Source organism: Ambystoma mexicanum, chromosome 2p, assembly GCF_040938575.1.
Source record: "Ambystoma mexicanum isolate Mex_15411 chromosome 2p, UKY_AmexF1_1, whole genome shotgun sequence".
Classification (NCBI taxonomy): domain Eukaryota; kingdom Metazoa; phylum Chordata; class Amphibia; order Caudata; family Ambystomatidae; genus Ambystoma; species Ambystoma mexicanum.
The window spans coordinates 1,246,694,959-1,246,711,587 of NC_090923.1; the positions used below are offsets into that span (position 1 = coordinate 1,246,694,959).

The 16,629-nt window shown below is 48.9% G+C and overlaps 1 protein-coding gene across 2 annotated transcripts in view; it reads right to left on the reverse strand.

The window, feature by feature from the left end:
- LOC138567392 (E3 ubiquitin-protein ligase RNF216-like) overlaps positions 1-16,629 on the reverse strand; it is a 2,013,370-nt gene that overhangs the window by 1,302,787 nt on the left and 693,954 nt on the right. For both annotated transcript variants that reach the window (XM_069645556.1, XM_069645557.1), the window contains one exon: positions 1,471-1,570. In XM_069645556.1, coding sequence (XP_069501657.1) covers positions 1,471-1,570 — 100 coding nt within the window. The remainder of the gene's footprint in view (positions 1-1,470; positions 1,571-16,629) is intronic.

The window sequence follows — 16,629 nt, forward strand, 5'->3', positions numbered from 1 at the left end:
CTGGGGTCTGCTTCAGGGTTTTGCCTCTTTGATGCACCTTGGCGTGGGGGCGCTATATGGACACACCTGTATTCCGCTTGGTGGCCCGGTCCCTCTTTGTTTCCAGGATACCGTGTTCCCGGATGGGGGCCCCGGCATAATCCCGGGCTCCTTGGGGATGACAGTACTTGGGGCTGGAGCCCGTTTCTCAGGGTAAGCCTCTGCTGCCTGGTCCGAGTGAGGCCCGGGTGCTTTCGGGGGGAGAGGTCGACTTGTCCCCCTTTCTATGAGGCGCGGATCACTCAGGCATGGCCCTGGAGGGTTCCAGGAGAGAGGGGGGTAGGTCCTCACCAATATCTCCTCTCTGTACGGCTTCCCCCGCTTTCTCCTCACCTCTTCCTGGCTCCTGCTGAGGCCCGCTCTGCGTCCGTCACACCCGCGGGGTCTGCACTCTAGGCCCGGGCTTCTCTGTTGGCCCAGCTATGTGCAGGATTCTGTTCGGGCGCCCGTGTGCAGGAGGTGGTTTGCCCCTGTCACAAGCCCAGTGGGTGGCTCATGGGGGTCTGCAGGGAGCCCCCCTCGATTCCCCTGCTCCGGATAGTCTCTCGGTGGTGGGGGCCCGGGCTAGGCCCTTCTCCACCCTCGGGCCCGTGTGGCCCCCAGTCTCGGCAGGGATCGTGCCGCGGCGCCTTCAGCTCGAGGCTATGTGCACTGAGGGGCCACTCCCAGCCCTCAATCTCCGAACCTGTTCTGTGGGTGCGAGGGTGGGAGTCCCGACATCTCAGGCACCGCTGCGGTCCTCTCGGGGACCGGTGGCGCTGTGGGGTGAGCTGTCTCCAGGGGCCCGGCTGCGCAATGAGCTCCGAAGCAGGCGTCCTCCTGGCAATCCTTGGAATCCCACATTCTTGAACTGTAAAAAGGCTATATGTATCAGGCTCAATGTAGTACATGGTTCACAAAACCTCAAAATATACAGTGCTGTTAGTCAAAATATCTTCTACTGCACAGCTAACGGCAAGAGACAACAGGCTACAAACAAATAAAATAGGCCAACAATGACATCAATGCAGGTATTTAACAAGTGGGAATCAGTGGTGTCACTTTATATGAGGAATATAAATGTATATATACATTTATATGTGCAGGGGAAGTGTTAACAATATATCACGTTTACAGTTTATTATCAGAGAAGGAAGAGCAATGAGGGGATTTTGAGGGTAATCTTGGTAACCATGTTTTGGCTATTTAAAACAGTAAACGTGTGTACATCCCTTCAAGCAAGCTTAATCTCTTAAAAGCACTAAGGCGCTCTCCTCTGGATTTCTTTTTCATAGCATGAAACACAAACTTCAGATGGTCCGTGGTGTTAGAATCTGGCATCATTTGTAGCTCCGTAGAATAAATTAATGGACAGTAAAACACACGCAATGAGGTGAAATCGGGCACCTGTTCAACATTGGTTGAGCAAGTAAAGAGGTTCCTCAACCTTACCTTGTAGTCATCTGGGATGAGAATGTTACTGGCACTGTGTGTGAGCACTGTGCCTTCCTTCTTCGGATAGTCGGGATTTTCAAGAAGAGCATTACAAATTCTACAAGGGCAAAGGAAAACAAAAAACACTCAGAATTACAATTGTAATATCAGTAACACAAATACACAGAATAATTCTACTACATTACCGAGACTGAAACCCCTGAGAAAGGTAACAGATGCTGGGGATCCACTTAAGCATACTTTTGGAAGCAAAGGACAAAAGGTGTGATGAAAAATGACACATTTAATACTTCTAAAATTATTGCAACGTATTATAAAACATTGTGTAAATCATATGGGTGCTTTATTCCTTCAGGATCCAAAAATGATCTTTTGGATGCCATCAAAAGGAAGAACAATTGCAACTTAGCATGTGAACATTTCAAAGTCAAATGAGTAGCACACACTGTTCTGACCACTGCTTCAACATTAGAGACGCACAATGCAAGCAACCTTCAGCTGTCAAAGAATCATAACAATTGCATCACCCACATAGCCTTGTTTTAATCCGATGCAAGTCTCCCTTTCTTCTACAGTCGGCGGCATAAAACAAACAACTTAATTATATGCATAAGAATTGTATCTGGAGCGGACAGTGACAGGAAGCTGGAAAATAACCCGGCAATGCCAAAAAAGCACAACTTTGATTTGACAGTTTATGCTTTCAGAATTGCTTTCTGGACTAAGGTGTGGTTTTGGAAACAATCTCCTACAGTTAACAGGTTTCCCAAATAAAAAAAGCTAGCCAGTGATTGGTAGAAGAGATACCAAGCATTGCACCATGACACGAGCGAGTCATGATAAAAAAAAATATATATACTTGTTCTGCCTTAAATGCACAAGCCATTCCTGAACATCGAAGCAAAAGAAAATATTTGAAGCACCCCTTCAGAAGAGGAGAAATCATTACAGGTCTACTCTAGTAAACAGCCTCCAATGCTGATAAAACAGGATTTGGAGCAGCCTTGCAGCATGTCGAAGATGGAAAATGTCAACTGCTAGGACCCTATAGTCCTCCTAAACAAATAGAAGCACCCTCGACTAGTATTAAAACGGAGATCAGTTCTAGAAAAGATTTAAAACCCTCTTGATTCATGCTGTGAAGACTGTCCTCCATGTATAAAAGAGTCAACTGATAATTTTGAAATGAAATAAACTCCAGACAATATCTAAATTTACTTGGTTTTGCTTTATCCTCCAAACCCATTGCATGGCTGTTCAAAAACAGAACTTATGACATTCGGATCTTCAAAAGCCTTATCCAGCCTACTCATCATTTCTTATCAAGGACTCTAGCATCACGGTCTCAAGTAAGGTGAAAACACTTGGCATATACCTGCAATCCTCATTAGGAGCAGATGCTCAGGTCACTTTTCTTAAAAAAAACTGCCAATACTACCAGAGATTACTACGCCGCATTAGGCCATATCTCAACGTCACAAATTGCGCCACCATTGCTAGAGCCACGATTTTGTCCCGACTAGATTATGGGAATGTGCTGATGCTCGGTTCAAGTAACTCTTGCATTAAACAATGCCAGATAATCCAGAACAACGCTGTTAGAACTATTACCGGGAAGTCGAAGCGTGAGCACATCACCCATGACCGAATAGGCCTTCACTGGCTCGCCATTGAGGAGCGTATTAAATTCAAATCCCTGACACTTGTCCACCGCTGTCTTTTTGGCACGGCTCCCACATACCTAGAAAAGGAATTTCTTTGGTATGAACCAAGCCGCTGTCTTAGATCAGCAAAAAAAGGGCTACTCAAAGTTAGCCACACTAGAGTCAAAGCTACTGGACTCGGGAGAGCTTTCCCCACCAAAGCTATTGCGCTCTGGAACGAGCTTCCTGATAATCTCAGATTGGAAAGTAGCTACTCGCTATTTAGGAAGCTGCTGAAAACGTTACTTTTTCGATAATTCGTTACATATTCAGCATGGACTCCCTTGAGTCCCCCCGTCCTCTCTTTTTATGTTGTCCTGTGATCTGTTCTCTCGTGTGATTGTCGCACCCTGATGCTTGCGAGCTTCGGCGCGTTATAAATATATAAATAAAATAAATAAATAAAAAAAATAAAAAATAAAAGCATAACGTAAAATCATTAAGGAAAACAAATTCAAAAAGCTACACAACACTTGGGGAGTCCACAGGCCCAGATCTGCCTTTTTCTGCACTCCTAGTAGAACAGACCTTTTTGTTATTTCCACAGCAAAGCAGTACTCACTGGGAGCAAGGCGATCCGAGGTCCACCATTGTGAGTCACTATGTGGAATAATTAATGGGAAGACACGAAAGTACAAGAAACCATGTGGATGAGAAATGGTTGGTCAGCTGTTGCAAGTGGATCTAGGTCACGTGACCTCTGCCCCACCCCACCTGTCAAACACTGCTAATCGTTTGGTGCCTTCTTGTTTTGCTGCTCTTTCTCCTCCGTACTAAAACAGCCTTACAGCCGGATATAGCTCACGTGACCTCTGAGCCCCATCAACTTGCTTAGCCCTGCCCCTTGCATTCCCCTTAACTGTTAGATCACAGGGAGCCTTTCACCAGACGTCCGAAGGGCAGATATAGAAAAGGGAGGGTGGGGGTGGGGCAGATGAACAGACTCATCCACAACAGATGCAGCATTCTTCAAAGAGACTGTCCAAACAGGATGGGAGGGGGCATTATGGTAATGTACTCAACTGAACGCTGTCACTTTCAGCTCTTAAAAACCTATGCTGCCACATCCTGCTCTCCCCATTGGACAGTTAACTTCCACCTCAACTACAGGCCACCCAAAACAAACACCTCCTTCATCTGACACTTCACGGTCTTGGTCACCACCATGCGTCTCAGGCCCACAAAAATCCACCTCAGCAAGCAAGTGTATCATTCCTGGCAACACAGCAACCAACTCCATAAAGTAAGATCTCCACTTCCTTTTAAACCGTCAACCTCAAACAGCGCTCAAAAGACTCAATGCACAGCAAAGGTAATATCCTCAACCTCATCACTGAGATGCTCACCCTCTGTCACAGCCCTCCAATCCCACTTGTCTGGTCAGATAATTTGGAAATCCCCTTTGACATTAGGCAGACCACGCCAGTCAAGCACTCTGATCGAAAACACAGTAAACAACCCTTCATATCATTCAAGAACTTCCCTGGGACGCTCACAGAAGAAGTCACCAACCTCCATCTCACATCATGGGCCGATCCATCGCAGACAAACTCGGACTATGACTCGCTTCTCCAAGAACTCACCACCCTTGCAATAAACATCAACCGCTAGGCCCTGGTGAAAAACTCACCCTCAAGTCGAAACCTTCCTTAGCCTGGTACACTCCAGAACTCGAAGTCAACAAAAGAACCATCAAAAAACAGAAAATACTTTGCAACATTACCACAGCGGCTCAGACTTGACCCTTCTCAAGGAACTCTGCTACACGCAGATGGCTGATCAACACTGCCATGGCCAAATTTCTGCTTTCCTCACCAGGCCTCCTCCATCAGCCCGGCCGCACCTGAAAAGCTCACAGTGCCTCCCTGCACTGTTACCGGGCCATGAGTACCCTCCATGATGGCTGCCTCGTTCAGACGCATCCACTGTTTTGTATCAATGCTGCGAGGGCCCACCTGATTGGCTGCCCACTACCTTCTTCAGCAGCAAGCCCCTGAGCCGGCAGGTGTTCGCCGGGCCCCCTCAAAGGGCCTCTTCTAAGGGCCAGGTTCTCTCCCTGTCTGGGCCCCCTTGCATCACAACGGCACACCGCGGTCTCCACATGCCGATTCTTCCACCTGGTAAGACTCCACTGCCAGCAAGCTATAAAAAATCTCATCATTCACAGCACTTCCTTTATCTTTTCTATGCACTCTCAATGATGGACTGACCCTTATTGCACAGTATTCACCTACTCGGGTGACCGATCCGCCTTCATTATTGGCTGCATTAACCTTTAACTTTACCACTGTTCTTGGACCTTGGCCAATCCTGTCAGCATTTCGCTTGCTCATGCAGCTACTGTGTCCCGAACATTTTTACCCCAAATGCAGCTTGCAAACACTTATTCTTGGACTCGTAACATCATTGTATTTCAAATGTTTCCATTTCTAACTTAACCACATTAATCTGCTATTTGCAATCCGTTGCTGCTGTCGTTCACATTTGTCTTTTGAACTATCTAGCTGTAAATCGAATCTAGCTGCAGTCATTTCTGCTCCCGGCCTCACCTACATTTCTGCTTTCTGTATGCTTGCTAGAATAACCATTTACTGTTTCTGCTTGGTGCTAACCTCACCAAATTCGATAAGTGTGCTTTTTCTGCATTCTCCATTTTGTGCTGCATTTTAGTGCTTATTGGAAATATGAATTTAGGTGTGCTTTTTAATCTGTGCATTGATTGTCCTCCTTTGCACACCTCCTTCTGTGCCTGCCTGGCTGCTAGGCCACTTGGTGAGTTCTTGTGCACTGTGCAGCTCCCCTTTTTGTCTCTTTCTTTCTCCTGCGCAACTCCCATGGCACCATCTCCCCTATCTATTTCAACTGCTATTTCATCACCTATCCTACCTCTCTCACAAAGTCTGGAAGAAAAAAGCTGAAAAAGCTCTCCTGGACAACCCAGGTGTTAGGGAGAATTCTCTGTTTAGGCTGAATTTCCTAACCTAGTGAGTCCCCCAGCAGCTTTGCTGGATTTTTGGGGTTTATTTTTTTCTCCTGCCAAGAGTGAGACTCTTTTACCCTCACTCTGGGACATGATTTGAGTGTGTTTCTTTGAATCTAGAAGTGTTTAGTGGGCTATGGGGTCTTTTACTCCATAGGGTTTAATGTGTTTTTGTGATGTGTGTTACACAGCACCCTCAGTGCAGTGACACAGGGGTGTCTTAGTGACCCCCCAGTATAGACTCCATACCCTGGGACTGACTACCGTCTCCCAAGGCATGGAAAGTCACCATTGACTTTACTAGTCTTAAATTCTGAACAGAACTAGTACAAACCATCATATTGTGGACGTACTGGCTGGGGCAATTCGATTGCCCCAGGGTCTGTTAGTCGAGGGGGCACGTCTCCGTCCCCCCTGATCGAGTTTTGGCTGGTGGCAGTGGATACTACTTTTTATATTCAACCGCGAATATTTTCCTATGGGATTTCCCATTGTTTTAGGCTACTATCTTTATGTAATTATTTACGGTAGCCTCGAACATTCCGCCGGTTTATTTAATTAATATTAATTCTCCGGTTGGTATTTTTTGCCAAATCTTGATTCTAAAATGGCGTTTGTGTTCTCTTCTGTGACTTCAACCCAAGTCGAGCCCTTTGTTCCACTTTTTGGCGGGTTTCTCCACAGAAGCCCTCCAAAGTGGTGCCACTCTGTCTGGGGTACTTAAGAGGGGTCGAGGGGAATTTAGGCACCCTGGACTGAGTTGCCTAGGCAACTCAAGTCGCACTCCATCCTGATTGGCCCAAGTGGTGAGCCGGCCGGCTCACCACTTAGCATGTTTGAGTGACAGCTAGGCTGAGTGAATGGGGGTTTGCTGCATAAAAGCAGGGCTTTGGGGACTGGAACTTCAGAAGTCGCCACAGGACCTAAGAATCCGAATAGGGAGAAGTTGAGCCGACCTGCCACGACACCACCACCGGTGAAGCCCTGCTGGACCGCCTCACCACTTTTCCCCAACGACAGAGGAGATCTCCCGCCGGAGAGTCTTCTTCCTTTGACTGGTGGGGATAACCAGTTTCACCGTCTTTTCGCTTTCCCGACGTACCTCGTGGCCGCCTTGCCCGTGCCAAGCACCCCGGCAACCGGTATACCACGTTTTACCACGACCGCGAAACCAAAGTACCACCTTTAACCGGAACACTCCGCGGCTGGTCTCTTCCCTGGTAGTGCAACGACCTTCCTCTTTCCTCCAAGTCGAGATCTTCTCTTCCCCTGGACGACGACGCAACTTGCACCCACTACCAGGAACAACTGCCACCGCTGGAGGATCCTTCCCACTTAAGGTACCGTGTCCCGCCTGGCTTCCCTTGCTACCGACTGTACGGGGTAGATTTAGCCCCCGGCTTTCAAACCTGGGTTAGCCTGGGACACCTTGGCTAAACTTTTCTAAGCCTCTCTAAACTCTTCTTGAACCCTCTGCAAGACTTTCTAAGCCTAGTGTAACTGTGTGATCTTGGGCGCATTTGTGCTCTGCTCCCTCTAAGAGTGGGCCCAGCCTTTGGACTTTGGCTCACCAGTGACTTTTTGCTCTCTGCCTTGCTAACAGTGTTCCTGGATCATAGAGAGGTGTACCTCTTCATCTTCTGTCTTTTTCCCTCCCTTTCTCACAAACTTATTAGAGTGCAATCTAGTTAAGCGCTCACCTCTGCATGAAAATAAGTGGTGTTTTACTGTGATTTATCTAATAAGGAAAAAGGGGTGTATATATCATAATAGTAACTGTGTTTAGAATATTTTACAATAAGAGTGCTGGAGTGTTTCAACTGTGTGTTTTTTAATAAATAATTATATACTTTGATACCAAAGCTCTGGTCAGTGTTCGCTTGTATTATTGTATCTGAGTGCCTATTGAGTATACTTTGCATACTGCCTAACTCTTCTTGAGGGAAGTCTGACTGCTCAGCCACAGCTACCAGGTAAATCTGGGTGGTACAGACTGCTACCAAGTGGGCTTACTGCCAACACCTGTAGTCTTAAATCTTTTGCAGTGTTCCCTAAGGGAACTGCACAGGTTTCTGCCTAACACCAGGCCTACCTAATGCCAATACCTACGTCAACACCACTTCCAGGCAGACTATTACAGACATCAGCTTTTCTGTTCCCTCTCCTGACCTTCGGACCACCCCCACCGCCCCAAATCTGGTCTCCACACTCTCCCCTTTCTCTTACCTCTTACTCACCCATTAATGGTGGCAATAGGTGGGAAGTACTCCTGGCATACTTCTCATCCTCTAGGTGTATCATTAATATCTACCACAATGGCACCTTCATGGCCCAAGGTTCTCAACCTACTTTTTCTCTCGACCAGCGCCTGCCCTCTCTCAAACTTCCTGCCTCCCCATCCTCTACTCTCACCTCTACACCACCACAGACGGGAGTACCACGCCCCTGTACCCGCCCCCCTCAGAAAACCTTCAAAAAGGTGGTAAGCAGCTTCAATTAGCTACTCTGAATGCTCGGTCTGCTGTCAAACACACATCTGACATCTATGTCCTTCTCAAAGACTTTGACCTAAACATCCTCACTCTTATCGAGAGGTGGTTCAATGCCAGCTCTGTCACTGCTCTTGACACTCTCCTTCCTAAGGGCTACAAAATCCTTTCCAAACCCAATAACCCTGGAGGTGGAGTGGCCCTGATGGTCCCCGAGTGGGTCCCTGCCTCCAGCATACCTGTTAGGCACAATTGTGTCCAGTACCCTTTGGGTGCACTACAACAACCTTTACCTCCTGGCAATAAGAACCCAACCTTTGGTATAAGTTTATACTACACAGTTTGGTAACGTGATTGAACAGCCAGGCTTATCTCAAGAGGGGTCAATGTGAGCTGAAGGGGAGTTACACAGAGATTCACAGTGACAAGTAACTCTTAAACACAAGGTTTCTTGAATAAACAATTAATCATTTATTTAACAGTCAGTTAGAGTAAGCCTTCTTCAGAATGGGGCAATATAATAGTAACACACAAATACACTCCGAAATACACAGTCTTAATATTCCTAAATCAGTAAGTACCCTTTTGGGATGGCACACAGACAATTCCTACACCCTGCAATGACTTTAGTAACTAGGACACTGTGGGCATTAATATACTACTGTTGGCATTTAGAATCAGATTTAAGAGTTTGTCAAAGAGAAAGGTTATTAGGACAAAACAAGAGATCTCACAAATATTCTCAAAGCAGGTAAGTACTTTGTAATCCCCCCACCCCCCAATGCAAAGTTAGTTAACCCCTTCCTGGAAAGAAGGCCAAACAAAATTACAGAGGGAAGAAGAGTCATTCATGGAGCCAGGCAATGCCAAAGTCAATGTGAACTGAAGCACTTCTCAGAGGTAGGTACAAGTCTTGCACAATGTTTTTCAAAGTCTTTGCAGAAAAGAAGAATTCAAAGTAGGGTCACAAGCTGTTTAGGCTTGTGAAGTAATGAAGCTATCAGCAACTCTACAGAGCAACCACAACCAGTCTCACCAACAGAGAACAAGTGCAGTTACACAATAAGAGGTAAGTTCTCTTAGACTGTACAGTACCTTTAGGTTGAAGAAAAGTGCAGCAGATGACTTCTGTTCCTGTGCAGCTCTGCAGGTCCTGGTGTTCCTGTGCCTCAGTTGTGGTGACAAGAGGGAGGACTTCTGGGGACTCCTGCACTGCAATGGGACGGTCACTGACAGCTACCGGCAATCTTCAAACAAGTGGTACTTCAGTGTTTCAGCTCCTCGCATCTACCGGAAACAGCACCACTGCGGTTTCTGGCTGTCGAGATGGACTTTCCTTGCATCTGGGGTCCAGCACTCTTAAGGTGGCTCAGGCTCGGTCAGACCTGCTTCCTGGGAGTCCGGAGGATCTTCCTGGAGCTCTTGGCCAGCTTAAATGCAATGCACACAAACTGGTGTTCCTCTCCCTGCCGTTTTCGGTTCGACCAGCTCTGAGAAGGATGTCCAGGTGGCTTACTTTGGAGTTGCTTGGTCCCACCAACTCAAGGGGAGAAGTCTTCCTTGCAGGGACTTCTCGGTCCATACGAATTTGGACTTTCAGCACAGCAGCAGGGCTTCACCGGGAAAACCAACGGTCCAGGAGTTGCAGCAGGCGTCCTCTTCAAGTTCTTCTTCGGATTCCTTCGTCCAGTGGTAGACTCTACCTTCCAAGCCAAAAGCCTCACCTTTTATTCAGTTCTCTCCCATTCATTCCAGCCTAGCTGTCAGTCACCCAGCAGGGTGGCTGTCCTTGCCGGACAGTCAGCCGGCCAATCACCACAGAGTGCATTTGGGTCTCCTAGGAGACTAAGCACAGGGAGTTTCGGTACCTCCCTCACTTCCTGCCCCCACCAGACACCCTGTAGCCAGAGGCGGGCTTCACTCGTGAATCCCGCCAAAGGCCAAATGAACAAAGGGAGCAAACCTCAAGAAGGACCTTTCCACAAAGAAATGACGAAAAAAGATGACCGGGCCATTTTGACAAAAATGGCACCCTTGGGTGCTTTACTGCAGCTGCGAGCGCAGCCCGCGGTAAATGCACACCACGGTAGTTAAAAGGAAACCACTGCCACCAGCCATTCATTGAAGAAAGGGTAACAAAAATGTCACATGAGAAGCTAGAAGAACAAGTTACTTTCTTACCTGGTAACGTTCTTTCGAAGGGATGGTCCGACAACGCATTCCATATCTATGACAGGTAATGTCCACAGCTGTGCTGCTTCGGAAAATCTTTGGCATCTGAGTCCTGCGTCGATGACGTCGATGCGCCGTCCCCGAGGACCTCCTCCGACGGCCGACGTCACCCGATGTGATAAGTAGGACGCACGACGCCCATAGACTCAGTTATAGTTTTTTCCCAGAACGTGTGCCACCAGTTTTCTGCCAGTCAGACACACAAGGCCTTGCGGAACGCAAGCTGCAATCGCAAAATAAATTCTGCAGCGGGGAAGGCAGGGAGGGAGCGATATGGAATACGTCGTCGGACCATCCCATCGAAAGAATGTTACCAGGTAAGAAAGTAACTTGTTCTTCGAGGGGATTGGGTCCTCCGACGTATTCCATATCTATGACAGACTCCCAAAGCAGTACCAAGCAAGGAGGTGGGAAAGAATTTAGAATACAAATTTAGCATGCCCAATCAAATTGCGGAATAGAGAACTGCCTTGCCAAAGACCAGATCTTGCCCTCTGATGGAATCGAGGGAATAGTGACGTACAAAAGTATGTACTGAAGCCCAGGTGGCTGCATCACAGATGTGACGAATAGAAACTCCCCTCTGCAGGGCAGTAGACGCAGCCACTCCTCTGGTAGAATGGGCCCGCAAGCCAGCCAGAGGGTCCTTACCCGCCAAGCGGTAACACTCGGAGATAGCTAAAATAATCCAACGAGACAAAGTCTGTTTCGTCACAGCTTGTCCCAAACGCTTTCCAGCGTAATCAATGAAAAGGTGATCGTCCACTCTGACCCGGGACATGTGCGAGATATAAAAGCTCAACGCTCTCCTAGGATCAAGCCTATGGAGCCTCTCCTCTTCCTTACCAGAATGTGGAGGAGGATAGAACGCCGGAAGAACAACCTTCTGGCTCAAATGAAATTCCGAAACCACCTTCGGAAGAAAAGAAGGACGAACTCTAAGGATAACCATGTCCTTGTGAAACACAGTGAAGGGTGGCTTAACTGAAAGTGCCTGTAACTCACTCACTCTGCGAGTGGAAGTAACCGCAACTAAAAACAGTTTTCAGAGTTAACAGCCTCAAAGGGCAAGAATGTAAAGGCTCAAACGGAGCACCCATAAGGTTCAAATCCCAACCTGGCACCAAAAAAGGTGACGGAGGGAACACATTAGTGAGCCCTTTCAAAAACTGCGAAATTAAAGGAATCTTAAAATAGGAACACTTTTCAGACTAACGCTTAAATATGGACAGCGCTGCCAGGTAACCTTTAATGGTACCCACTTGCAAGCCCCTGTGGGCCAAAGAAAGCAAAAAAGACAAAACCATGGGAATGTCGCATTCAAAAGGATCCACATTCTGAACTCTGCACCAGTCGCAGAACTTTCGCCAACGGCAACGGTACAGAGACTTTGTTGCCGGCCGCCTGGCCGAGAGCAACACCTCCATCACGTCTTCAGGGAGTTCCCAATCCTTATACCTCAACCTTTCAGAAGCCAAGCGTGAAGATTGAGGGATCTGACCTCTGGATGGAGAACCTGACCCCCCCCTCCCCTGAGAGCAGATCGTCTCGGTAGGGAAGACGACGTGGAGGGCAGATGGACAAGTCGAGAAGGTCCGGGTACCACGTCCTCCGGGCCCACGCCGGAGCAATGAGGATCATCCGGGAACCAAACCTCCGTAACCTCCGCAACACTTGCAGGATGACGGGGACTGGAGGAAACGCGTACAGCAGTGAGAATGACCACTCCACCACAAATGCGTCTCCTAAGGCTCCTTTTGGAGGAAATTCCCGCAAGCAAAACCTTTCGCACTTCCGGTTGACACTGGAGGCGAAGAGATCCACTTGAGGGGTCCCCCAAAGGGCGAAGATCTCCAGGAGAATCTCCTGAGCCAGCTCCCACTCGTGAGAGATGGTGCTCTGCCTGCTCAGAGCGTCCGCCGTCTCGTTGTCGTCTCCGGCCAGATGAACTGCCGAGATCGAAACCTCCTGCTGGACGGCCCAGAACTCGAGCTGCATCGCCTCTCTGCACAGCGGAAGTGACCCTGCCCCCCCTTTTTGTTGAGGTAGTGCATGGCCACCGTGTTGTCCGTCAGAATCAGGACACTCTTCCCGTGCACAGTCGGCAGAAAAGCCTTCAGAGTAGCCTGACGGCCCTCAGCTCCAACAGATTGATATGGAGTCTGGACTCCGACGGAGACCAACGACCGCTGACGGTCAGCTCGTTGGCATGAGCGCCCCATCCCTTTAGGGATGCGTCCGTCACGATCGTCACCTCCGGCCAGGGAAGCCAAAATGGGGCACCCTTCATCAGATTGCCCTTAACGGCCCACCACAGAAGGTCCCGGGCTACCGAGGGCGGAACCTGAACAGGGTCCAACAGCCTGCCGGAGGACTGAGACTACTGGAGCTTGAGTGCCCACTGCAAAGATCTCATCCGCAGACGAGCCTCTGGCACCAGAAGAATGCAGGATGCCATGAGGCCGAGCAGTCTCAAGAACTCGGACGCTGGGAGAGTCTGGGCAAACTGAACCAACGAGTCGAGGCGTACCGAGATTCACAAAGCGAACACGTTCGCGGAAAAAACGGAACTGAGGCTATGGGCGTCGTGCGTCCTACTTATCACATCGGGTGACGTTGGCCGTCGGAGGAGGTCCTCGGGGACGGCGCATCGACGTCATCGACGCAGGACGCAGACGCCAAAGATTTTCCGAAGCAGCACAGCTGTGGACATTACCTGTCATAGATATGGAATACGTCGGAGGACCCAATCCCCTCGAAAAAGGGGATACTAAGTAACCCCTCCAGCACCCTATTGTAAATTACTGGGTCTAGAAAGTTACTGATGTAAGTAAAGGCAATTTCACTTTACTGTTCTTGGAAACAGTAGTTTAGCCAAGAGAAGGTATTTAAACCGTTGTGAAAACTGGAAGACTACCCTGTGCCAATACACTGATGGTGCTGTGTGACACAATGCAAAATATTATGCCTATGGAGTTTGTCAGACTCCACAACCAAAAGAAACAGAGTTCAAAATCACATTAAAATACATGATAGAGTGGGGAAAAAGGGTCTCAGGTAAGAAAATCAAGTCCTCAAAATCCAGCAAAGTGGCTGGGGGTCTCTAAGGTAGAGAGGAATTAGCACATTTCTGAGAATTCTCGCTAACAATACCTACTCAATCCCACTCCTATTTTGAATGCCTCGTCTGTAGGCTTGGGTTCTCCTACTCGCTCACCCTCACCACCAGACCCCCTAACCTTATCTCTCTGAATGGGCCAACCTTGCCTCCTCCCACTCAACCTCTTCACCCAAACTCCTCCTTCTTGGTTACCCTTCTCCCTCCCTCTCCCTCCCGCTCCAATCCCCTACCTCCCCCCCTCCGCCCTCTGCCTCCTACCCTCCTCCCTCTGCTTCCCCGTCCCACCCCCCCTCTCCCTCCTTTCCCCTCCATCCCTCCTGCTCCCTCCCTACCTCGCTTTCGCCCCTCTCCCCCCAGATCCAATCTGCTGGTCACAAGCTGGACGCCCTAATTTCTGGTGACATCCCTATCTATAATCCGGTCACCACCCCGTCTCCTGGTCTGACCACTCTCTTTCCTCCCACCTGGGGCCCCTTGGCCAAGCCACCCCCAGCACTGGCAGCCTCCTTCGCCATCATCCGAAGTGTTGGTCACTGCTTTCGCCTCCACCTTCATCACCCTCCCAGCCCCACTTCCAACTCTCCATTGGACTATGTCCTTGCCAACCTGCACCTCTCCATCTCGAACACTCTTGAGATCCTTGCCCCAGTTATGAGGATCCGCCTAAAACCTGCCTCCAAGAAAAATTGGTACGACTCTGATCTAGCATATCTGAAACGCAAGTGCAGAGTTGTCGAACAGAAGAAGCAGACCTTTGGTTCACACTCTGACAAACTGGCTTGCCGCCTGCTCCAAAGGCAATATTGCTTCTCTATCCGCTCCAAGAAGCGGGCCCGCATCTCTGGAGCCACTAACACGGCCAAACATTTCAAAGTTTGCAAGGTACTCGCCAATCCAGCTGCAGACTCCACCTCTCTCCTTACTTCCCAGGCTCTCTGCACCACTTTAGCCCCCATTTTACATCAAAAACTCAGTATAGCCTGTCCTCACTGTCCTCTAAACCCATCTCGACTACCATGCCTGCTCTCCTGCCTCCCCTTCTACCCCCCCTGTACTCTCCTCCCTCCTGCCCATAACATCAGATGAAGTCTCTAAAGTGGTTCGCTCTATCAAGGTCTCCTCCAAACAGGTGCTCCACTGTTCTTCCAAAACCATTAAGGACAACAGCTCCTCTCTCGACCTGGCTCTTGCTTACTTTTGCAACCACTCCTTCGCCATTAGCTCTTTCAGTCTTTTTCTCAAGCACACCATTGTGCACCCCATAAAAAAAAAACAGTTAGCAGGGCAGGAGGTGTCAGCAGACTATCACCCCATCACCAATACTTCCTTCCTGGTTAAACTTTTGGAGAAACTGATTCCCCTCCCCCCCCCCCAACTGACCCTCCACACTGATCTGGTTGATTGCCTTCATGGCCATCAAACTGGATTCGGGGCACTCAGAGACACGGAAACTGCTCTCCTGAAAAAGAGTGAAACCATGCTTGCAAATCTCGATTCCAACTATCCTGCTGTTCTCATTGCCCCTTGATCTCTCCCCAACCTTTGACACGGTCAAGACATTCCTCTCCTCTTCCTCTTTCGCTCTCCCCCTCCCTTGCTAACCCCTTTCCTCCTCTCTCCGGCTTCCCTTCTTTCTCATACCCAACTTGTTCAGGTCAGTTGATTGGGTGCCTGGTGCACCTCCAGAGCCTCACGGGTCCCAGGCTCCCGCGCCAGTACTGCACTTTCCTCCAGGCCTCCGCACTCTACCTTGCACTACTGCACTCGAAACACGTTCCATGAGAGTGGCACCCCACTCTACACTTACTTCTGGACCCCGATGGACTGTGCGCCCTTGTCACCGCCCCCTCCCTCGCACTTGTCTGCACACTTGCATGACCTCTATGTACTAGGCTTAGCATGTTGTCTGTCATGTACTCCCATCTCCCTTCCCTAGCTGGCTTTGCCTGCCTGCACAGGCACATTGTTGATCAACCTTTTTTGTCTTGTATGTACCCCCCTCCAACCTCCCATTGCTGTTAGATGATTAAAAATCTTCAAGGCATAAGAATGACGACGATATCTCCTTGTTCCCTTCCCGCCTTGAAGCGCTTTGAAGCACTGCACTTGTGTATAGGTACTTTACAAATAAACCATTATAATAACAAATTCTACCCTCCTAAAACTCCTCTGACACCCTCGGCATCACTGACCGGGCACTTGATTGGCTGGCCTCTTTCCTCACTAACCACCCTTCCCATTTGGAACTGGGCCCTTTCTCCTGCTCCAGGGCTCTATCCTATCACCATGGCTCTTCAATATCAATCTTGCCCGCCCAATTTGCTCCTGCTCTCCTCATTTCCAGTGTTATGCCGATAACACCCAGCTTTCCTTAAAACTTAACTCCTCTTCCACCTCTTTGATCCCTGACTGTATCCGCCATTCAGGCATGGTGTGCAGCTACCAATCGCCGTCTTAATGCCAGTAAGACAGAACGTTCTCATTGGGACACCTGCACCCTCTTATCCCCCTCCCCTCTGGCCTCCCTTTTTGTGCCCTCTACTCCCCCACCATCCTGTGAGGCCAAAAAACTTGGTGTCATCTTCGATTCCACTTTCTCCTTCATCCCTCACATCATGGACCTTACTAAGA